Source organism: Camarhynchus parvulus, chromosome 4, assembly GCF_901933205.1.
Source record: "Camarhynchus parvulus chromosome 4, STF_HiC, whole genome shotgun sequence".
Classification (NCBI taxonomy): domain Eukaryota; kingdom Metazoa; phylum Chordata; class Aves; order Passeriformes; family Thraupidae; genus Camarhynchus; species Camarhynchus parvulus.
The window spans coordinates 43,005,612-43,030,483 of record NC_044574.1 but is presented as its reverse complement, the minus strand read 5'-3'; the positions used below and the strand labels follow the sequence as shown (position 1 = coordinate 43,030,483).

At 39.2% G+C, this 24,872-nt stretch overlaps 1 protein-coding gene across 1 annotated transcript in view; it reads left to right on the top strand.

The window, feature by feature from the left end:
* The window catches only part of TMEM131L (transmembrane 131 like), a 79,378-nt gene that overhangs the window by 29,234 nt on the left and 25,272 nt on the right, over positions 1-24,872 (top strand). The window contains 13 exon segments of the mRNA XM_030948313.1: positions 4,842-4,913; positions 5,828-5,951; positions 6,986-7,102; positions 9,136-9,246; positions 15,046-15,123; positions 16,995-17,148; positions 18,981-19,039; positions 19,396-19,504; positions 20,464-20,569; positions 21,213-21,366; positions 21,982-22,152; positions 22,458-22,527; positions 24,477-24,594. Coding sequence (XP_030804173.1) covers positions 4,842-4,913; positions 5,828-5,951; positions 6,986-7,102; positions 9,136-9,246; positions 15,046-15,123; positions 16,995-17,148; positions 18,981-19,039; positions 19,396-19,504; positions 20,464-20,569; positions 21,213-21,366; positions 21,982-22,152; positions 22,458-22,527; positions 24,477-24,594 — 1,443 coding nt within the window.

Sequence of the window (24,872 nt, the reverse complement as noted above, 5' to 3'; positions counted from 1 at the left end):
GTAATGGAGAAGTTGAGAGAAGAGAGGGACTAGGGATATGATGAACCAAAGCTTTATATTAGCTCTGCATAAGACTTTGATTCAGCTGCTTTTTCTGTTTCTATGTCTATTACCCCTTAATTGCCTATTTTCATTTGTCAGAATAATTTCTTTGCATCAGCTACAATCAACATGATGAAAAGTATCTGGGATGGATTGTTTCCCTATGTGTTCCATTCTGTATTTTCTTTATCAGGTGTAGTTCAGAGGAATGAATCTAAAATTAGTCAGTAAAGAGAGGTTTTATTTCATTTTCTCTATTTCAGCTTGCATAAACAATGTACTTTCCTGTACAATACGTACACACTTTCATATCTCAAAACCTCATCTTGTGGGTTCATTAACATGACTGCACTGGTGATGCAAAGTGCTAAAATGCTCAACATAAGTAAAATTTTACTTTTATCAATATACTGAGAAATAAAACAGTACTGCCTAAACAGATACACTCAAAAAGGACCTCTTGTATGTTCAAGAATCCAGTCCTTTTTGCCTGCTGCTTCCAAGAAACCCCTGCAGCCATAAAGCAAAAGGCCTGACAATAAAATGCCTTTCCCTGACTTGCTTTTTTCAGCATGCGCTGTGAACAAAGCATACAAAAAGGAAGGAAGAAGAAAGGGAACCAAGTAACATTTGTGATTATTTTCAGCTACAGAGGTTGCTATCTGAATCATCGGATAATATGCATGCTAAGATAGTATGAAGTAATCAATTCAAGTGAAGAATTAAAGATACAAGGAAGACATAAAAGAGCTAATTCTGCAGATTGAGTGTTTTATGTGTATAATCAGATGAATTAGCTCAATTTAAAAATTTCATTAAAAAAAAAGGCAAAACAAACAAAAACCCCCAATGCAATCTGCAGCAATTTATTCAGGATGGATCTGCTCTTTTGTTTGGATTTTTAGGAGAAATAGTTCTCTTGTGATTTTGACCAGTGAAGTAGGAACAAATCTCCTGTGAAAAAAGATCTGTTTCTGTTGGACTTTGGGGAAGCATAAGGCTTTTGCTTATTTCAAACAAATGTTTGTAATATACATTGCATAAAAACATTAGGGTTTGGGACTGGAAATACTGACCTGGTTGTTTACTTGTATTTACTTTACACATCACAGCCTAACAGAAATGAAAGAAGCAAGGGCAAAACAATATCAATGCTGTATTTAACAGTGCTCTCAGCATCCCTGTATTAGCATCTCTTTTCATTAGTCCCACACCAACAGGACGCCAAAACGTTCTTTCCTGAAGCAGGAAACATTGTGAAAGGCTGGAGCTTCTCCATGTTCAAGCACCTCTGGGGCTTCTTAGGGGAGGGAATATGGTAGCTTAACATTTTACAGCTCGTGCACCTTTTAAAAAACAACAAAAAAATTCCCCCAAAAATGCTGCCCTAGAGTTATGTGTTCCTCTGCTTGCGCAGGTGATTAATGGTGCTTGCATTCCTCCATCCTGCTCTTCTCCCCTGGTGTCACCCCTCTTCCTTACCCTACCCCCCCTCCAGCCCACTTTTTTCAGCTCCACATCCACCTTTCTCCCCGGTAGGCATTCGTGATGGTTGTGTGCACATTTGGGATTTGTCTCTCTCTCCTGGGTGTTTTCTGCAAGCAAGGATGATGAGCTGAAGTTTTTATGGGCTTACCTTCACCTTTCCTGCCAGAACCTGTCCCCAGATCCTCCTGGTGCTCTGGGTGACCATGTGGTGCCCTCCCCAATTTTTCTTACTCTTTTTTCCTGGAAATGGATGGTTCAGGGTTGTCAGGGTTTTAGATATATTGTGTGGATGGAGAGGAGGAAGGGCATTGAACTGTTGGGCTGGGAAGTGATAACAGCACCATTTAAACCAGGATTTTGGTGCATACTGAGTGTTCAAAGTAATTGCCAAGAATTTCCTTCCCCTCTTCTGTTTCTTTCTCCTCCAGTTCACTCATGCTTTAAAGTATCCTCTGAAATGTTGGAATTGAACTGCTCTGTCAAAATCTGCCATTCAGAAGATGCTGTTCAACTGGTCTGCCAAAAAAGATGCCATGGAACGTGGGGACCAGCTTTGTTAGATGGCATGCTGAATGGGATGCTAGCAGATTTTAAAAGCACTGAAAGAGTAAAACCTGGAAACCAGGCCTTTTCTGTTGTGAAGAGGCCTGTTTCTCCACATTTGTTGTTTCAAGACTTCCATTCTTAGGCAGATATTTCTGTCTTTCCCAAGCCTGTGACATTCTCATGAAAGGAGCCATGTACTTTTTTTGGACACGTCATCTGTAGCTAAAAGAGCAATTTAGGGCATAATTTGAGGTGAATCTATTGGTGAGATGATGTTCTTATAGAAAAAAGTAGGGTTTTTTTGTTAGAAGTGACTTCAGATTTTAAATGTCTAAGTAAATTGCCTTGGTGTTTATTTCAGTGTCAGATTCCCCACAGAGATCTGAATTGTGTTTGGAGCATGGGGATGTAGAATGGTGTTCTGCCAGCTTCCAGCTGCCTTTTAGAGGCAGAAAGTGGAGAAGTGCACTTCTAATGTAGATGGGCCTGTCTCTTTCTCTGTACAGTGGTGCGCTTCAAAGCATGTCCTAGTTGTTTGATTGTCATGAGCAGAATGTTCTCCTGCCCATTCCCTTTATTCCAACCTGTCATCTTTTCCCTTGAGGGGGAAAAAACCAACCCAAAGCAGTGGTAGTTCTCTTTCCACCAGTTCTGTTGTTGAAGAAACTCAGCTCTCAGGTTATGTTTTGGCACTGCTTCGGGGCGCTGATAAGTGGTGCAGCTGCCCTGGGGCTGGACGGTGGGCTGGGTGATGGGCACGGTGCCACAGGAATGTGGCTGTTCTGCTTTCTGGGCCAGGCTGGAGCTTGAAGTGACTTGGCAGCTTGTCGTGGGGTGCAAAGCAGAAACTGGATGTCTTGTAATCACAGGACCATTCCTGGTCAAGCAGTGTGCATGGATGCTCCAAAGTTATCTCTGTACTCAGGAGCTTACTCGGAACCTGCACAGGTCATTAAGTGAGTCTTGCCTTCAACCATGCAAGGTCCAGGCTGCCACCTCCAGAAGGAATAAATGGCACCCCTGGGATCCTCCTGTTGCTACTCTTATAGGGATTTTCCTGTTTTTTGACTAGTAGAGGGTTGGGTGAACAGCAATACAGTGCATTTTTAAGAGCCAGTGCTACAGCATGGCCATGTTCACCTAGACCAAATTAAATGCAGTCTCCTACATGCACTGCTGAATTTGCACCCAGCTGGTGCATTTGGTACCTATTGCAAAGAGAAAGAACTTGGAGGAAAAGAGCTGATGCTGCTGGAATTCCCCAGAAAGAAGGTTAGTCTTGGAGAGCTACTGCCAATCACATGAATTGGCAGAGAGAAGCACTCAACTTCTTGGCTGTTGTCAGGAAAGATTTTTCTGGTGAGAAGAGGTATTTCAGCAATACCTGTAAGATGCTGTGGTGAGGTTCAAGGTCATACTGTAGTGCATTAACCAGTGGCTTAACTTTTATTCTGCTGTTCATGTGTATGCGTACAATAAAAGGATTCGAGGACCTTCAAGAAACATATCTTCCTCAAATATCTGTGGCTTTTACTACAGTAGCAATTTTAATTTGTATATGTTACAACAGTACTCAGACTTCTGGGTATTCACCTGAGGCTGATTTTTGGAAGGGGAAGAAGGTGCTGGTTGCTGCAGTGTTTCTAGGAATGGAGCAAGAGTGGGCTGCTGCAGAGACAAGGTGGTTGGAAAGAGGCTGTCGCTAGCAGCTCCTCAGGAATGCTACTTGGATATATTGCATTCTACCTGCTACAGTAGTGAGAGAATTCCATCCATCCTATGATTCTATGTTTTTATAAAAGTTGTGGGTTTTCATAATAATAACTATTACTTTTCCTGACCGATAATAAATTGTGATGTCTGTTGCTTTGGAATATAACAGCAGGATTATGTACAGAGTAAGAGATACTAAAGGTGTAATGTCACAGAACTACATTTTAAAATTGGGAACCAATTGACTGTACTACCACAAATTATGCAAAGCAGCTGGATACCTAATGAGACCGCAGTCAAGCTCTCCCTTCTTTGACTCATCCTTGCTAGGATGCTTATTAGCATCATCCAGTAAAGATTAAACTGGTTCTGGCTATTCAACATGCATACTGCTTCTGGGGAAGCTTTTAACAGAGTGGCACTGGGTATGCAGATAAAATAAACAAATGCTGGGCTTGTTTTTTACCACAGTGGTTTTTGGGACTTGTGGAAGACAACTTTTAATTGAGAAAATGGTGAAGATATCATGGAATTTCTATGTTACAGGGTATTGAGTAATTTTGAAATAAGCTAAAAATGTCGTAGAACTGATAGGAACTTTACTGTGACTTTTTGTAGGGCAAAGGAAAGATGATGTATGTGCTTCACAGTATTTTTCTTCTGTTCTGCATAGCAGAAGCAAGCTGGCTTTTACATTACAGCAACAACTATATAAAAACTTCTTTTGATCTCTACTTTTGCCCAAGCTGCTCTTCTCTACCTCTACATCTCTCAGGTGTGCTCGTGCCAGTGCTTGCATAGATATTTAATTGGCGAGTAATCTGCTCCATGCTGATGTAATTTTCATTCCTCAGGACTCTTCCCAGTTGTTTTCCCTCTGCAGTCCACTGCACAGCCCCATAAACAGGTGCCAGCATGACTGTGGAGACCTGTGCAAAGAAGGAAGCTTCAGGATAGAAAGAGTTAAGAGCCTGCAATGTATCTTCCTTCCCTGCAGATTGTAGCATCATTCCCACTAAATATTAATTGTGGCTTTTTTTCCCTTTTTTCAGCTTCTCAGCAAAAATGCCTCCAAATGGGAAGGCCTTACATTTTCACCCATCAGTTCTGCATTTTGGAATGCAGTGAGTATCTTACATGATTGTTATTTTGGTAATAATGAAGTGTGGAGGAACAGCTACACTGGGCTCCATCTGGGTAAAAAGCATTAGCTGGGATCGTGCCATCATCTGAAAAACAGAGAAATAGTAAGTAATTGCCACAGAGCTGGAAGTGCATTTCTTGCCTTGCAGTGTTTTGTAAGTTAAAATCAACATAGTTCTGAGAAGGAGGAAAATATAATTGGGAATATAATACATTCTGGGTGTACATTTCAGGTGATTCTGCATGATCAAATAATTGCTTCATACTGGTTGTTCATTTTGGAAAGATTGCCTTTCTAGTGGAGGAAGGGCTTGTTGTTTCCTTTAAATTCTGATAACAAAATCCAGAGTCCCAAGCAAAACATACTGGTAGAATAAATGAGGTTTTTCTTAGTTCTCTTTTAAGAAAACTTTAAAAATTGTTCTTAAGTGATAATGAGACTTTGATCTCTCAGTAACCAAAAAGAAACACAGTCTCCTTGTGAGTTAAAGGAATATTTCAGAGGATGCACTGGAGGAATGTCTAAGATGTTGGGGTTTAGGGTGTACTAGCTAAAGCAAAAGCCTTAAGAGAATCATTGCTTTAGCTGACAAAACAAGACTTCAGTTTTTAAAATCTTTTTATCCAAAACTTCGTGCTTTGTAAGGTTTTTTTTTTAACTCCTAGTTATTCCAGTGAGTTTTGGCCAAGTGTACCTCACATCCCAGTGTTACATATTTGCCTTTGTATACTAAAGGCAAAATTTGTTTGGTGTGTTTCCAAAGGGTGTGTTTCCAAAGATAAATTACAATTGGGTAACTGTTGCAGATGAACATGTTTTAGGGTAATTTGTGTTGTTTCTTTCATGTGCTTATAAAGTGAATAATTTATTTATCTTTTTTTTCTCCTGCTTTAGGTTACTGGGGTTACCCAGAGCTAAAATGCTGCATGCCTACAACCCTAGTAGAGATAGAGATGTTGTAGTCAATTCAGTGTTTACAGCTACTAGACAGTTTCATGTGTCTCCTGCTCATAGCCGGGTGAGTGTTGATGTGCTTTTGGAAAGTATGTAATGGCCAAGTGCCAAGCCTTCCTGCTTCCTCTGGCATGAGCTCTTCATTCTGTGTTTTTGTGCTTTTTTGTAGGACCTCCAACTCTTTTTCTGTTTTGCTAGTGGTGTTTTTGTTCACTTCTACTTAGACTTGTTTGGGAGAAGCCATCCAAAACCTACAGTAGGAAACGTGTTTGACATTAACAGAAGAGGAGAAGAATTTTCCAGTGTTAGAAAGGCTGTTTAAATCACATTCTGCTTTAAGCAGCATTATGCAGTAATCCACAGGCATGTGGGTGTCCTACAGCCCTGAATTTTCAGTCTTTTGAATGGTCTTGCATATTCGTCAGAAAAACCTGCAGTGAAATGTTTAATGTATTTTGTATTGCAGTTATGGGCATAATTGCCTTTATGATCTAAGACCATTATTTCAACTCTGATTTTTTTAACAATATAATGCATGTTAAGAATGAATTGCTGTGATCTCAGTTGGATGAAGCCCAGTTTTTATCCTCTGCTGATGTGCAAAGGGGTTTTATTATGTTTTCATCTGATTTTTGCTTTTACTATAGCTGAATGGGTGTTACTGTGCAGACGTAAATGTCATTGTTATTCCACAGTTACTGAGAGTGTTGTCTAAGTTCAACTTGGTTGATTTGCCTGTGTATCACAGGGGCACTGATTCACTTTGCAGTAGCCATCTCTCTGTGTGGGGAGGTGTTTCTGTGCACTCACAGGCTGTCCATGCTGCATGGTTAATATCCAAAAAGAAGCCTTGGCTGGTGAGGCCCCATGCTAGCTGAGAAACTCCAGCCATAACTTGGCAAGCTGCTGTGTGATCTCAGCTCTTTGTAGTAACAGTTGAGAGTTGTGCACAGATGAAACTTCTCAGTGCTGAGGTTCTGCTTAGTGGGATTTACAGATGGGCATGTACATGTGGAAGTGTCCTCTGGGCCCTGTGACTGAGTGGGGAGTGTGTGATCACTGGCACCAAGCAAGCAAGCTTCTTTGTGCTCTCTGCAGGTGATTCCAGCCATGGGAAAGATGTCTTTCAGAGTACTCTTCCTGCCCACAGAAGAAGGCAGTATTGAAAGTTCATTATTTATAAATACCTCATCTCATGGAGTTCTTTCATATCAGGTAACTGCTCTTATTTTTCATATCAGAGAACTACTCTTATTCTTAGCTTGGGTTTTGGATTTTCTTGTGTTTTAAAAATTGGTTTTCATAATTTTAGGGACTTTGAAAGTTTATTGAATTCCTGGTAGAGATCAGGTGGAGTAATGTTACCAATTCATCCCTTTTCCAGATCGTGCTAGTGTCATGATGACATACCATATACCATATGTATATGGTTAAACTTAATGCTGTTAGTGGGGCTAGTTGTGGTAGTAAAAGCAAGTGTATTTGTATGTCTGTACTTAAAAGATCACAGTCTAATTAGTTTCATGTATTAGTGTAGTCTAGACTGCACTGTGCTGGAATACATTTGGTGGGAAAAACCCACTAGGAAATATTTTAGGTGGTTTTCAGCTACTCTGCAGGATTTTATGTAAACACATTGGGGATGTAGCACAGGGTTAGAGGTTTAGGCCCATAAAAGATGAAAGTTGAAGTAATGGTTGTGCCTTAAAGCTGTCCGTTTTCTGGATAACTGGTGAATTTAAGCAGGTCTTTAGCTTTTAAAAATTTTTATAAGGGACACTATATACTCCAAATTCTTGGCTTTTATTATTTTGATGAAGAAAAATCCTAACTCTGAATTTAGAGATTTAAAAAGACTGACAACTTTAATCAATCATCAAACTATTTCATTCCTATACTTTGATCTTGTGCTGGAAAACAAAGCTCCTTAAATAAAAGCATAGGTAAGTTCAGTTGAAGTGCATGGGATTTTAATACAAATGTTGCAGTTATGTGGTATTTATTAGAGGAAATGACACATTTGGCAGGAACATATCATCAAGGATGAGGGAAAAAATGCATTACGGAGGGATTGACCTTTTCTTTTTGACATCTCACCCTTCCCTGTGCCCTTAATTTATTGCCCAGTCAGCTCAGCCTTTTATCAACAAGTTGCAGGGAAGCAGTTGTCAGTGCCGCCTCAAAATCAGTTTGTTTCCTGTTGGAGTCCTGCAAAAATCAGTAGCAGACTGGTTTTGCTGGACATTTTCACCAGCCACCTGAGACAGAGGAAGTAGCTGTCCATGTTTTCAGCTCACATTAGGTTTAAGAGTTTCAAAAGGAGGCATGACTTGAGTGTTTCATGCACAGTTACAGTGCTCTTGAGAACCCCAAAGCCTTGAAACATCTGATGTTTCTAATGCATTTGTTCGAGAGTATGTTCAGAAGAATCATCCAAATGGAGACAAGGCACCACTGTATTATAAATACCTCAATTAAAAAGAAAAAAAGGCATATTCCATTTGTTTTGGTATTTTCTATCTGTAGTCAGAGATCTTCAGTGAGCATAGAATGCATTTTGTTATCCTCTTAATTAAAAATACGTGGATTTTTCCTCTTAAAAAACAACAAATATATGCATACAAGTGAAAAGCCCAAAGTAATTTTAGTTAGCCTCTGATGATCCCCTGCCTCCTTGATCTCTCTTGGCTCCACATGCCTCAGTTATTGTGCATCTCCTTGTCAATAAACTAATCTTGGTGGAGCAAAATATAAGTGCAGTAGAGCCCTCCAAATTACAAATCTGACAGTGTTCTGAAAACTGAAGTCTTTAAAAACAAAAATAAGGAGAAAATATTTTACTCAATTTCTAAGGCAGAGCCATTGAATTCAATATTCAGGTGGGACTAGTAACAAAGTTTTCTCAGAAATTACCTCTTTCCTAAATGGTGATAGGTGTATTGTAATTGCCTGGAGAATAGTAGAAGAATATAGATACTTTGTTTTTGAGATAACCTGATGCTCTGCTGGTGAGTGCTTTGTTTTGTCTTTGTAATAGTGCCTGAAGGAGTGACAATTCTGAAGTGCCATTTATGTCTATGATAACTTTATACATTGGAACTTTATGTTTATTGTCTTTTAAAAGAATTTAATATGAAAAACTGATCTGTTTTTTGGGAAGATTGTTGTTATTTGCAGTGTAGTTTTGCAAGCTGCTGTTATAACTGAAATTTTAGATATTGATGTAATGACCTTTTTTTTAATACCAGGTTTTTGGAACAGGAAGTCTGATGTCTTCTCCAGAAGAACCTCAAGTGCAGCTAGCAAATGCCTACTTACTGCTTCCACACATTCAGAGCATCCAGGCATCATACACACTGGTACAGTATACATTTCAAGGGGAGAAACCTAAGTCTCTTTAACCTCAAAAGATTTTTGACCTCAGGTTGTGAGGATGCAAGGAACATTAGCAAAAAATCCCAGTACCAGTGACTGCAGGAGAGAGATTGCAAGATGCAGGGTTACTGTGATCAGCTGCTTTTATGGGACAGTCTTTGGCATTTAAACTATTCACACTTGTTGTTCTTCGTGCCCCTGTGGTGGGGTGCCCTCTAAGTTGTGCTGGCAAAACTATTTGTGAGTCTCTGCTCTGACTGAACTGGATAATTGGTCTGCCCTAAACAAAAAAATAAACTTCATACCATAAAATTGAGACGGGTGGGAAGCTCTATTGGTTTGTTCTATTTTTTACTTCTGGCCAGTTCTCCATGTGAATTTACAGCAGGATTGCACCAACAATTAGCCACAGTTAAAAAGCATGGCATGCTGCATGGATGAGACTGGGAGCTGAGAGTCAGGCTGCAGCATCCCCTCCTGCTCCTGTCAGTGCTGAAGATACCAGCTTTGCTTACTGGGAGCAAAGGAGCTCTGGAGAACAGAGCCAGCTGAATTTATGAGGCGTAAATACTGCAGCTGAAAGAAGTTTAATGATTTCTGTCATTTGGTTGCAGTTGCAGATATTGTCAATAGTCTTCCAGTCCATACAGAACCTTTTGAGTGAATAATTTGAAAAACTGATTTTTCAGATTTCCCGTTGTATTATACACAGACGTTGTTTTTCCAAAAACATACTTAGAATACCTTAGCATGTAACAAAATGTAATACTTTATCTAAACGTAAGCTGCGTTAGTTGCCTTTGTGATGCCTTCTGTTCTACCTGAGAAAAATTACCAGCATAGATTGTATTTTTCAATCTGCTATGTATATCTTAGGTCAATCTTACCTCTATCCAATGTTAGTGCACAATTTCCTTCTCCCCCTTTCTTTTCCACCATACCAGTCTCTTCCCTGTAATCACACAGTTGCGCTTGCTTGTGGGCAAACAAAGACAGACTCTAGGAAAGGAAGCAAAAATCTTCAGGTTCTGTAATTTGGGGTGCTAGAGGTAGAACTGAGAAGGGTTTTTTTTGATGCTGTTAATGTCTGCATCTTCATATCTAGCTCAATGGGTTGTTGTCAGATAGAATCTGAAAGTTGCATACATGCTTTTTTACAGTTCATTCTGAATTCCTGAGTGGAGAAACTTCGGGGTACATTTGACATTTTCCTCACTGTAGAATGACAAACATTTTCCTACGTTTTATTTGTATGTAGTACAAGCTTGAGGTCATGTTTAGCAGTGCAGCATGGTACCACCTGACACTAATCTTGTAGGACATGAGGTGGGAGAGAGTGTTGACTCAATTCTCCAGGCTCTGGGTGTAGTTTTTCTCTGCTGTATTGTAATTGAGGAAACATTTTTCACTGCATGTTATCAATTTGAGCAGCAGTGGGATGGGCTTCTCTGTTGAAGATGATAGACAAGATCTAAATATTGGACAGGAGTTTATGGTTTGAGTTTGGGTTCCTCTCAGAAGAATGTTTCTCTACAGCTAGCTGTCCTCTGCAGAAGTGCCTTCTTCAATTCATCTTCCTTACATTCTGATCCAGATCTCATTAAAAAAATGGTATCATTCTGTTTTGTCCAGTTTCTATTTTAAGCTCAGAAGATGTAGAAGGAAGAGAGGTTGATGAGGTTTGAGTGAGTGACTACACAAGGGCAAGCTGAAGGATACATAACTATTACACGTAGAATGGAGTCTTGTAGTGGAAAAGCATTTAAAACAAACCAGTCATACTCAGTCATATGCACATTTCTTTCCCCCTGTTTATTTTTAACTGACATAAAATATCTATTTTAATAAATTCAGGATAGCATAAGCCTCATTTGCACATCCCTTTTCACCTTTGGATGATTGAGTTCTAACCTTGTGTGACAGCTTTTATTTTAAAACACGGAAGGTGTCCTTACCTCTCAAGTCCACTGATACTGCTTGGAAATCTCAGACAGAGAGCTCCATGCTGTGTGTCTATTTTTTGCCTTCTGTTTTAAAGGCAGTTATGTTTAAATTGTTCAGTAATACTGACATCCTTGGTCAACAAGGCCAAAAATCTTTGACATCATTTAGTCCCATCATGTGCTAGGTAAAGTGACTTACCAGAATTGCTGGAGGCTTTGTTACCCCAAATACTTACTCTTACTACTTTGATGGCTGGAAACTTACACGTGACTTCCAATTTAAATTGCTTTGTGGCCATTTTATATATTGAGATGCACATTTAATTTATGTAACTCTTCCTGCTTCTGACACTTATAGTCAGAAGCATTTGTAGGTGGCATCAGAACTTTCAACTTTCACTTTTCAGCCAAGCTGAAGTGTCCATGCTCTGTAGTATCTTCGGTAATGGGCTGTCCATTTCTTCACCAAATTGACCACCCCTTTTGTAGCTTCTTCAATTTGAAAAAAAGTTATTTTGAAGGTCAAGGCCAGAATTGTAAATAGGGGATATGGGTAAAATTCTGCCACTGTAGGCTATTTGTGTTGGAAATAGAACATATACCTGGGGATTATAGATGGAAGTTTACGGTAGTGTTTCCATTGGAAATACAATATGTGACAGGTTTGTGTTTGAATTTTTGTTGAAAATGAACTCTCATGCATTTTGTGTGTTGTCTTTATCTTTTAATGGGCAAAGCACAAAGGCCTTTTTTCATCTTCATCCCTGTGTATTTTTAAGCAGAAACTTTTGTGCTTAATGAGAAAAGAAAAAAACAAACTTGCCTTTTTTACTGTTGAATGTCTCCATCTTTCTGTTACCCTTTTCAATGTTTCAGCTTTTGAAGGGTTGGGATTGGCATGCTCTGCCTGTGCTCCTGGATCCCAGGATTTCTGGGTTTGTGGCTCACTTGTTGGGAGGAAGAAGAGCAGTGCCCCACACTGTGAATCCATTGTACATCCACGTGGCCACTCAGCAGTGGCTAGTTACCACTAAGCCGTAACAGATGGTGCAGCCCATATAGGTCATCTTTGTTTACCCAGCCTCTGGGTGTAGTCTTCGCTATAGTTGCCTGGGTTTTGGCATTGGTTAGTATTTGGACAGCACTAAGAGGGCAGCTACATCACTGCCTGGCTGTGTTCAGGATGGTGGAAATGTCAGAGGAGGAGTGGCATGCAGGGTGGAGGGTCTTATCTTCGGAGACACGCTGATACTGCTTTGCTGACTGCCCAGAGGAGTTCAAAGTTTATGAACTGACAGCTTGGGAAATACTGCAAGTACTGTCAGAAATGTAACACTCTTTAAGCTATGTTTTGCCCTGGTGGGCAGAGGATCATAGAAGCGAACATGTCCAAGTGTGGTGCTTGGGTGTGGAGAGGGAAGGAAGGAAGACAGTAGAGCTTTCTTGGTGTGCTATCCTGATAACTACCTGCAAAAAACTGATGAAACTCTGCTGAATCATTATTACAGAAACAGCTTATTAACACCATTCAGAGTGGAAATACCACTTTAGGGCCAGGGATTGTCCAGGACAGGAACTTTGAGGGATCAGCCTATAGGAAGAAGAGGAAGCTTGTTCAGTGAGTGTTGTTCTTTTTCAATGATACTGTAGGCAAACTCCAGGAAGTGATTTCAACTCTACAGTCCTGGTAATGATGCAAGAATATATCCAAAAATCTTTGAGAGAATTTGTGTGGCTTCTATCAGTTGTCTTTGTTCATATAGGATTTCTGGGTGCTGAGTGTGTGTGTACATTCAAGTATGTGTGCCCGAGTACCTAATACAAAATAGAGGCACCAGGTAATTAAGTGGCAATGCTTTGCAGAGCTCTCTGAGATTTCACTGCTGTGTCTCTCCTTTTTAATTTGCCTCTGGTACAAACACTGGCTGCATAACTCAGCTCTCTGCTCTGATTCATTAGCAGTGATGTTTACAGTATAAATGGAGTGATTGCACTGCTGGGAGATGGTCCTGGATTTGTCTGTTTGGAAACTCTGCCTCTGACAGTGTTTCCTTCTCAGATGCATTATCTTCTCTTTAGGGTTAACTCAGAGCCATCCTGTGGTGCTGTAAGATATTGGGCATATCAGTTATGCATTATTGTTTGCCTTAGAGAAATGCAAATCCATTTCCTGTTCTGAAGATAGCCTCACAAAGAAATAAAAATTTCCCCTAGAAAACAGATCAACAGCAAATACACCCCAGTAAGCATTTTTTCCCCCTCTGTACATTTGAAGCTTCTATTTTAAGGACAGCCGTTCCCATGTTAGATCTATGCCAGGTCAAGAAAAACAAAGACTGGAAAATACGATGTAGCTGATTTTTTTAATAGGGATATCGGGTCTTAAGTTACTTTAAATGACAGTGGCATTGAATAAGGGCTAACAAATCCTTATTTTAGGACCATGAAAGCAGTAGTGTTTTTCAAAGAAGCACTGAAAAGGGAACTCTAAGCATCGGGTTTTATCTAATCAGAAAACGACCTCCAAAGTTGTAATCTTACTGCCTTGTTAAAACTCCACTAGCAGCCATGTGTTTGGGTTTTTTTTCCCCGCTCTCACAATTTGATACAGACGAAAACGTCTGTAAAAAAAGAAAAGACTTTACAGGAGTTTGAGTCCCCCAGAAAGCTGTGCTGGGGACAGTGTTTGAGTCGCCACTAACCACCCCTTTACAGGGGCTACGTCGCCCTCTTGTGTGAAGCCTCAGTCATTTTGGTATGAAATCCTGTTGAATTGGGAATGCAAATATTGGCTTCCTTTTGGCAGTGCTTTTATAAAACTGGACCCCATGAAATGCCACACATGTGCTAAATCTCTCTACTCATGTGCCCCTGCCTGTCCTGTTTTTACTGTACTAAAAAGGTGTGAAATAGGGTGCTAGATACCTTCAAAAGTTTCTTCAGTTCTGCTTTTCAGCATCAAATTATTGAAATAGTTTAAAGTCAGTTTCATCAACACCTTCAAAAACCTGAACCTGCAGATACCCTACTCAGATATATCAGTATCACAAGAGGGTGGGGGTTCCACATTGGCCTCAAAATTAGCATGACATTTGGCTGTAAGAAAGGCACTGACAGAGTGACAGGTCTGCCATTCTGATTCTGGCTTGTTTTGTTGTTTTGTTTTTTAAAAAATTTAATTCAGAATCGAGATATACTGGCTGTGAAGCTTGTGCCAGTAATTTGGCAGTGCAGATTTCCAGATAGCTTTCATGAACTATACTTGGCTTTGTTAGTGCTGTCGCCCCATTGGATTTATGAGTGCTTTACAAGCTGCCACAGTCAATGTCATCTTTTATTTTCTTTTCTTTTCCCATTCTAGTGAATAAAAAGGCAAAACAAGTATTTTCTGTCTGTCCATTTTGGCATGAAGCCTATGTATCAGACCACGTCCAAGAAGCATTATGTCCTTGGCCTAGATACTGTATTTCAGTATCCAATCAGCAAAGAAAATACACAGAAAACAAGGAAACAAGCTTTTATATTGCACACAAAGGCCCTGTTGAGTACAGTTTTTTTGGCATAAGAAAATTTGTAAGAGTTCTCATGCAGATGCTGTATAAATGTTTAATAATCATGTGTAATAATAGTTTGATAAGTAGGTAGATATTGATGGAGTCCTGAGATTCAGAGATTGATTACTCAACTACTGTACAGAGTAATTGTATTCATTTAAAAAATTCCTTACATTGCTGTGTTACATATATGAGGAAGCAGTCCTATTATCTTTATAAATTATGGTATGTGAATTGGAATTTGAAGCAATGTGTTTGATGTTTTCTTCACTTTTCTTTCTTACAGACAGAAACTATGAATGCTAGTCTATTACGGGTTCACCTTGAATGCAGTTTACCTAATGACACGTATCAGCAAGTTAAGGTATGTTTTATTATTGTTTTATATCTACGTAAGTCGTCTTATTTTAAGCCAAGCTTAGAGGGACACTTTCCACAGCTGTAGAAGTTTTAGCAAAAATGCAGTTTTCAGTGTCTCAGTTTAAAGGGGAATTGTGCTTTTATAAAATTGTATCCTCTGATGCAAATTGAATGTCACACATATCACACTAAATCTTTAGAAGAGAAGGAGATGAAAAATGATACCCACCACCCCATAAACCTCACATAAAAACAAACCAAAACCACTCCAACAGGCTAAGCATTCTGATGTGTAGGTGTTGTACTGCTGACGTGGGGCACAAAAATGATTAGATTTCTGTCATTTCTTTTCTCCAGAAACTTTTCATGTGTGTCTGGTTCACAGTGAGAAGTGATCAGTGAGCTGAGAGGCTGAAGCCTGGGCTGTTTCTCAGGGGAGCATGTTGCTGAGCAGAGCTGAGGAGGGGCTAGTATGTTAGCAGAGTGTGTTAGCCTCTCCAAAAGCACTGAGCCTTCAGGAGAGGAGGTTATCTCCTTGTCCTGGGCGGTGCCACCCAGGTTCTCCTCCTGTCTCTGGGTGTCCTTACAGGATGGGTGGGTGCTGCTCAGTGCCCACGCCATGGGTGAGGAGCTGGTCCAGCCTCAGACCCACACTGTGGCCAGTGGCACCTCGTTCCCCAGGAGCAATGAGGCCCAGGCTCCATAGCTGTATTCCTGTGTGGAACACGTGTTGCACATGGTGGCATTCCTGAGCCGCTTCACTTCCCTGTTTGGTTCTTGCGGTGCACAATGCATTGAGAGGCTTGAGGTGCACCTGAGCATTGGAGGCTCTGTAGAGTGCAGCTTCCTGCCCTCTGCTCTGAGCTTCCCTAGGGCATGCCACACCTGTGCTCCAGTCTCCATGGCAGCCCTTCTCCTGCTCCTGGCAGCCATTTCAAGTGCTGGGCGTCTCTGAGGCTGTGTGAGCTGTGAGCTGTGAGCTGTGATCCCATCCTCAGGCACTTCCACACTCTGCTGTCCTTGCTTGCACCACTTCCAGCTAATCAGCTGGAAGTGTTCTGCACTTCTGAGAGCACTTCCCATGCCAGTTTTCTCCTCCTAATCCTCCATCCTGAGCAAATTAGTCCTCCTTTAGTCACCTTTGTAGTTTGAATTTAGTGACCTTTGTGGTTTGATGCAGGACTAATTTATGTTGTTCTCTGTTGGTTGTCTAGTTCTATTTTGCTTTGTTGGCTTTAATTTTTTTTGCAAAATGGTGTCCGTGTCTTTGTAGTTGCTATGACTTAGCTGTGTTAACAGCAGCCACTACTTACAGACAGAAATAAGATCCTACTTGTATTTTTCTGAAGTATTCTAGCCAGACAACAGTGTTTTCTATTAAGAATTGTACATCTATGTTTGTTTTTTTAAAATTACTTCAGTGAGAAATGGAGACAAAAGCACAGGATTTGGAAAAATTAACTATAAACAGACCAGTGAACATGAACTGTCTTCCTACCATTAAGACACATGCATCAGTCTGTTTATGGCACATTTTATTGAAGGCAGAGGATTTAACAAAGGAAACTGTTTTACAGTCCCTGAGGTGAGACTGACTAAGACAGTTTATAAATTTGCATTCTCTCAAGGTTCAGTGTCTTTTTTAGTTGTTTTTGTCTTTGTTTTTGCTGTGCTCTCTGTACCTGCACTGTGCTTGGTTTCTGCTGAGATTTTAGCAAAGGTCCTAATTACTTTTGTTTTGCCAGCACGTTGGTGCTGGAAACCTTGTCTCTCAGATAATAGCTTTGATTAATTTCTCCAAGTTCCTTAGTGTAATGATTTTTTTCTGTTCTGTCCCCCATCACACACACACCATATCCCTTTGTCTCACTCCAGAGTTGCTGTTTTATGTCCGATGACCCAATGCTGCTAGAAATGAGCTTAACAGTAAGAGTGGAAAATGCCCAGCAAGATTTTGTGGAGCACAGACAATACTTACTGGAGAATCTTTTGATAGTTTATGTAGCAATGGAAAGAACAAAGACCTCAGGTAAGTCCTAAATCTACCTATCAAGTGTAATTCAACTTGGTTTTATACATAATTTGTAATTTGACATCCTAAATTGAATCAAATTCAGTGACAGCTTAATTTCACAAGTAAGGGAAACCAAGTAAGTTCAGTTAAACACAGCTAGCAGAGAATTTGTGTCAGGCAGAGTTATCATAAACAGATATAAAGGTAACCTTTTCTTTATAAAGGTAACAATTGTAAAGTTGTAAACTAGATCTCTTTCATTCTTTAGTCCCCCATGCTTAAATAGTTTGGAAAGATGACATGGTCTTTTTAATTCTATAACTGCATTTCTGGTTTTCCATTAATTAAATTGACCATAATGGGATTGTGAAGGCAGAGTGGTTTGTATGGTACTGGGGACAGTGGCCATTATGGAAAGGAGGGTAATGAGGTAATACAGATGTGCACATCATTTGTTCTTGTAAGCTAGAATTCCACAGGCAAAGCAATCAACTCCTTGCAATTTCTTTTTGCTGCAAATCCTCTAAATCCAGGGGATTTTAAATTATTTATAGAGCCTTGCAGTCTAGTAGAATAGCATTTTTTAGACATTTCTGCCAGTTTTTCTTTCTGATTGGAGAAGAAGAAACTGCTTAAGAATCCAGATTAAAATAATATTTTTTAACATACTTGTTGAAGTGGAACATGATCTTTTTGTCTTTTGAGAAATGCATTTCAAAATCTAGTCACGAAACAATAGATACAATATACATAAAACAATATCTATGAAATGTTCTGTTTCCCTCGTGCCTATTCTGTGATGTGGTATTTCAAGAGCTGAAACTGAAATACCCTTGTAAACCTAGTTTCCCTGCCAGTGAGATGCCAGGGCTTTGTTATGTTGAGTTGTGGATGTACATTTATTCTGATGCTGGTAGAAAATTGTTCCCATCTGTTCTGTCAAGGGTGCTCACTGTTAACACTTTCGATGGTTAAAGTACTAGAAGTATCTTTTAGGGCTGTTTCCTGTTAAATATAGTGCAATTTTAAGTCCTGTCTGTGCTAGAGGTTGGTCCTATAAGCCTTTTGGATTAGCTGTTGGTGGGACAGCAGGTAGGCAGGGTCTGCACAGGGGAACTAACCAGCTGGGAAGGCTGCAGAGGAGGAGCTGTGGGGTATGTGGAGCTCATAATCAATACCTTGAACCCTCTTTTGGAAGCTGGCACTTGCAGTTTTGCCTTCAAGCAGCTGAGCAAAGCACACACATTATTAAGAAATTGTGGCTGCTCAGGTGGGAGAATGTCCTTTCATGTCAGCCTGCATACACTGATTTAATGCAAGTATAAGCAAGGGCAGAAACTTAAAGTTACCTTCCTTGTGGAAGGACTGTAGTATGATGGTCACCTCTTACTCTGTCCTGCTGCCCTTCTTTTGGCCCTCTGTGTCTTCCTACTGTCCTGTGGATGGGACCATAGCTTTGCCAGTGACCAAAGGTGGTTCCCCAACATAGCTGTACCACCTTACCAGCAGGTGAAAGCTGTCTTACCCCTGTCTCCTGCTGCTTTAGGCAATAGTTTGCTACCTACTGGGTGATAGGACCATTCCTGATTTGAGCCCAAAGTACTGAATCTGGCCTTGCATTATTTCCTGGAAATGCTTGCATTTTAAAGCTTACATTTTAAAGCATTTTTAGTCCTCTCTCAAATTTTTGCCAGCTCAAGATGTGAACAGTTCCTCCTTTTTACAAGGGTATCTGTCACACAAAGATTTTAGAAATTTAAATTGGGATTGTTTCTCCTGTGAGTGTCTGACAAAACAAGTGTTTCTGTCCTTGGTGATCTTACCTTGGTGTTTGTTCCTTTGGACAGGTCATTCATCAGTAGATGTGTATATCATGCATTCTGGAAACAGCCTGGTGCATATACAGGTAATCGTGGGCTTCAGGAAGTCATAATTTAGGGTGGTGGATTTGATTAGGGAATTAGCTTTCTCTAATAGCAGATTGATTTTGCTGGTGGCAAATGTCACACTTCTAAGTTTTAAAGTGTGCCCAAATGTCTAGTAGATCCTTGAGATGACATGTTGTAGTTCAGTGATGGATTATTTTTTTTTTAATATGTAAGAGCTGTTAACTTGAATAAAAATTCATGTGTTGATTTAGAAGATAAGAGAAAATGGCAGATGGTGGCATGCAAATTTGACAAGAAGATAGACTAATACAGGAGCTGCAGCACTAATAAGGGTAGTACTGCTATAAAAACAACTTGTTTTGTCTTCCTGCAGGAAATACGGCAGTTGTCACAAAAAGACACATCAGCTGTGGAGTTTGAGCCAGTACTGCTATCCTCATCATCTACTAACTTCACAAAAGTTGCTTCTATTTCTTGTAAAGGTACAGGTTACCCATATTTGGAGATAATGTGATTAAATAGGATTTGATTGCTGAAAAAAGGGTAGTTTTTTTCAGCAGAGACCCTGAAAGATCTCAAAATCAACTTGTCTAGACTTTATTGAGAAAGAGGATGAATTCTTTTTGCTAGTATTTTCCACCCTTTTTGTGTATATGTGGTTCTTCTTATGCTGGTTGAAGGCTCTAAGCTATACATACTTGAAAACGGGGCAAAAAACAGTTGCTGAAATGTTAGCTGACTTTACAATAAGCATAATTATTGAATATGCTTTTTCAACATCCTTTTATGGTTTATGGGTTTTTTTTTCTGTTTAAAATATGTTTTCTAAAAGGCTATTGTGCTTGGGTGGTCATTTTCTATGACATTGTGTGGCAGGACTATTGAAGAGGCTTGCCTGAAACCAGACATGTTTGTGGAAGAGCAGAGCTTGGCATTTAAGCATTCCTGACTCCAGCCTGCTTCCTGTTCTGGCCACTAGACTGCAGTGTACAGACTTTAAACATTAATGAAACAGCTGCTTTCATAATGACATTGAGACATGTTTTTCCTAGGGAAAACATGGATTAATAAGAAAGAAGGACTATTATGTTAAGTGATTCTCTTTTTCAGGGCAGTTTTTCATTTGTTAAAAGAAGGCAGTGTGCTCTGATTGGTAAGAATGCTATGCCAATGACAGGTGGTTAAAATTGCTCAGGTTGCTCTTTGCAGCCTTATTGTGTATTTTTGAAGGTGTTTAGCATTCATGAATACTTCTTAAGGCAAGGTTTGAAACCTCTGAAAAAACTGAGTCTTAGGACTCAAACAATTAGATACGTTACTCACCTGGGTGAGGATTGCACCAGCAAAGGTTCCCTTTTTTAGTGTTCTTGCAAATCTTCCCATGAAAATAATTTTTGATCTGCTTCTGGCTGATGTATTCCGTGTGTCTGCTCTTTCCCAGCTGCATCCTGTGACAGTGAAAGTCTTTATTCTGACAACAACAAGAACTATCTTTTGAAAGGCACTACAACACTCAAAGCCTGTCTTTTCTGTCCTGTGATGGAAGGGTAGGTTGACAGTGGATTTTGTTTGTTTGTTAACGTGCACTGATACTATAATGAAAGTACTGTGCCTTACTTTTAAGAGATGAAGTTAACTTCCTTTGTTACTCTGTGATTCCAACGTCAGTGAAGAGGCTTCTTCCTATTGTTGCTGTGTCATTTGCCAAATGTCACATTTAAAGCAATAATTCTGTATTTTACCCCAAGAAGAATTTTAGGAGCCAATAAAAAGATGTGCTTTAGCAACTCATATCATATAAATGTTGCTTAGTCTATGGTTAAATTTCCAGCACCCTTTTTAATGCAACATAGAAGCTGGATAGTCATAGAAAAAATGTGAAGTATTTTCCTGCTTCAGTCATCTTTTGCCTATTTCATTCAGCCAGCTGTATCACAAAGCAATAGGCAGTGTTGTACTATAGCATAACAAGAGGGGTAGACACTTTGCCTGTCTCTTTTATGTGGTACTTGTGAATTTTTACTCTCATATGTCATTATTCCCAAATATATAATTTTGTTCTTCTCTGGGAAAGCTTAGAAGAGTCCTATCATACAAGAGTGCTATGTTATCTTCTCTTGTATAAACCACTTGTTGTGTACTCAAGGACAATAGCAGATGTATTTATATTTTTTATGTATTTACTTATAGGTATTTTGATGTAGATCCTTCTGCAGCACTGTTTCATATAGAGCCACATCATAATACTTCAGGATATTGGTCCATATGGTTTACAAACAATTTTTACTTCAGCATTGAAGTGAATGAGGTCTTCATAGCCAGAGAAACAAAGAACATAGTAAAGGTAAGCTTTATTTCTTCTTTGTACAATGTTTTGTAGTTGATTTAAAGATATGGACCTTTGGCATACAAAATAGATTCTTTGAAGAACTCTGTTGTTATAGCTGGTTGGAATCAGTTGAAAATAAAGGTTTATGTACATCTGTAACTATTAGGTTACTGTCTCAAAAGGCATTATTCGCTGTCCGGCTTACTTTTGTATTGTTTTATTGACAACTGTTCTTTCATTTGAGTTGCAGCTACAGATGCATCGAATTACAGACCATTGCTCTGTTCTCAGAATTGTTGAATGTGTGTGTTTGTGCTCTCTAGGATTCAGCATTTCTTCATAGTGGAAGCCTTTAGTGCATAGATGACCTTTAAAGCTGATAATTTACTGGCACAACTGCTTGATTCAAATCAGGCAAATCTGGTTTATGAATAAGCACATGATGTAGGCATCTAAATGGCTCTTCTTATGTTTTGATATTGGGATTTGCATAAGTGCACTGTATGGATCAGGTATGAGCACATATGACCATGTAGTAACAGCAAAAACACAAAAGACAAGAAAGCTTGCATTTTTCAATCAGAAAGTGCTGTACCAGTTTTAATTCAGCTGTTGTTTGATTCTTTTCAGATTCTGAACTTTGCTGAACCTCTGACTCTACCTCCAGGCTGCTGGAATGTTTTTTCTTTGAAGCTCAATGTGAAAGACACTGTAACAAATGTGCTCTCTAGTATTTGTTTGTCCACAAATGTGGGAGTGATGTTCGAAATACCTCTGCAGATATATTCAACTGTGTCCAAGGTATTGTGTTCAGCTCTGTGTGTTGAATTATTATTTTGCACTGCAAACCCAGCTGCAGCAGTGTCTCTCCCAGGCCAGAAATCTGTTCATAGTGCTGAAACAAAAGCTCAGTACCAGACCACTCTGTTAGACCATTCTGAAGATTGAGAAGTTAAGTCCCCAGAGTTGAACAGCAATGGAATGATAGTTCTCTTGGCACTTAATTGTCTTAATTCAGAATTCTCTTATTTGACTCTATGAAATTATGCACTGAGAAACTGAAATTTGTTCTCTTGTTGTGTCATATTTTTGTTTTGTTTTTCCAGCAGGGAGATCTTAATTTTGAAGCAATTGCCCACTGTGATATTCAGTGCTACTTGGGAAAGTCTGATTCAGGTAGGCTTGTCTGAGGCTTTTTTTGGCAACTGATAGTAGTTTTATTGTAGAAAAATCATTTTATATAGCAAGACTTGTAATGAGAATATTGAGATTGTTCATGCAAGTACTTAGTTTTACATTTGTTTAAAAACATCCACTTTTCTGGGAGTATATAAATGGCTGAGGGAACTGAGTGTAGTATTTCAGACATCTAGTTCCATAGCATGTGCTAAGCTATTGTTCTGTCTTGAAGCATTTTTTTTTAAGTTTTAGTATTTAAGACTCTCCTGTGAGTTCTCATTGATGATGTGTTGCCCTTTTCTTTCTTCATGCATGTTTTCTTAAGAGATGTTGAAGGAGAATGGTAAAACTGTCTACTAACTCAAAGTTATTAGCAAATGTGCATAACCTGGGCCCAGATCCTGGGAATTCTTTTATGAAAAACAAACAAAAAAAGTTGACCAATATCTGCCTGTATCTAGAGTTAAATTTGAAGGTCTTCTCTTTATCTCTTTCCCACAGCAATAATTCCATAGATTTCAGCAAATATGGTTTTTCAGGCTTATAAAACAGCATCTTTAACACTGTATCATATGAAACAGAAAGAAGGGGTCTCATTTTTTCTGGAACTGAAGAATCTATCTCCAGATACTGTAATGCTGGGAGCTGTTTTAAGTACCTGGCTGGCATTTACCAAAATACAACAATAGATATAACATGGCATGATACTGCCTAAAGAATGAACCTGTTAAAAGCTGGTTCAGAATAGTGGTTTTTACTCTCTGTGCAGTAAGGAGTTTCAGAGGGCAGCTGGTATCATAGGCTTTAAATATTTGAGCACTCTCCTGGAAATGATTTCAAGATGATATTTCCTAAAATGTATCTTTGTGAGAGGATATGAGGAAGGCAGTAGTAGTCAGTCAGATGTGAAAAGGAGAATTGAGGTGACATATAGAAACATGTGACTTGAACACTTACGGAGACGCTTGCATACTAAGCTCTGTATCTTAGAAGCAAATGTTTGCTTTTTCTTTTTTTTTTTTTTTTTAATCTCAATGAAGGAATATGACTGATACAACTGAATACTTGTTGTTTATTTTATTTTCATTCTAATAATGCACCTAATGAGATCTGTCCTTACAGGTATTCTGCCTTGTGCTTTAGGATACTATTTGTTAAACAGAAATGTGTAATGCGTTAGCCTGAAAATACTGATTTAAAGAAATTGTAGTTGGATTATTCCAATAATCACCAATCTCCATTCATTACTTTAAACATTAGGGATTATAAAATAAAGTACATGCACTTTCAAAATAAGTATTTTTTGTTTTGTTTCTAAAGAAGCTTGCTTTTCTAACTACTTTCTGCTGTATGAAAATGCTTGAACCAATATGAGTGTAACTTTCTAAAATGCACTAATCTTTAGACTGATGTAAAGCTTTGCAATTCATCTTAAGAGGAATTTGAGAAAATTATCAGCATCTAGAAAAGAAGCTAAAATGAAAAGACTGGTTTTGCCAAAGTGGGAATTGTTATGTTCCCTGCTGTGCCATGCTACTATATTTTTGTACCACTGTGTCGCATATTATCTTGATACTTTACTGCCATCAGTGCAGGGTACTGTGTAGACTACTGATGACATGGTTACTCTTCAGTGGCATCTATTAGGAATAGCAGCAATAAAAAGGTCTCACTAAAGCATACACAGCCTGTGCAATGACCATTCTCTTGTTTGCATGTACAGTAACTTTGGTTTTGCAGATGTATTTCTTTAAACAAATCTGATACGGAAATTAATATATATACACCCTTGCATATTCTCACTTGAAAGGGGAGAATTGGGTTGCCTTTTTGTTTAGGGTCTGGATGCTTTGCAGATACTGATTACAGATTTTCAAAAGTAGATTTATGGAAGGAGCAAACATTATTTATCTCTGTAAAATCTGAAAAATCTATTGTCCTTTCAGCAAATCTGCTTTGGCAAAAGAGTCTCTCTCTGGACCGTTCTGCCTGGGATGTGGATTCCAAGCTTGCAAGTGACCTTTATGAAAGATGGCAAAAAATAAGACGTGGGGAAGCATGCAGGTCTGTACAGAATCTGTTGAACTTCTTAATTCAAGCCAGTACAGTGTTGTAAAAAAGAATATTTCTGTTCTGAAGTATTCTTAATTAGAACAAAACATTCTGGACCATTTTCTACACTTGAGTTAGTTCTCTTGAAGCACATGGAGTTTCAGAGCAGACACCCCCAGCTTTCATTTCAAGGCACTGCCAGCCACAAGTAAGCTTTTCAGCCTAGAATGTAAATAATCTGACTGTAGTTGTCCCGCCAGGGCTACCTAGCATGAAAGCAGTCCAGGCAT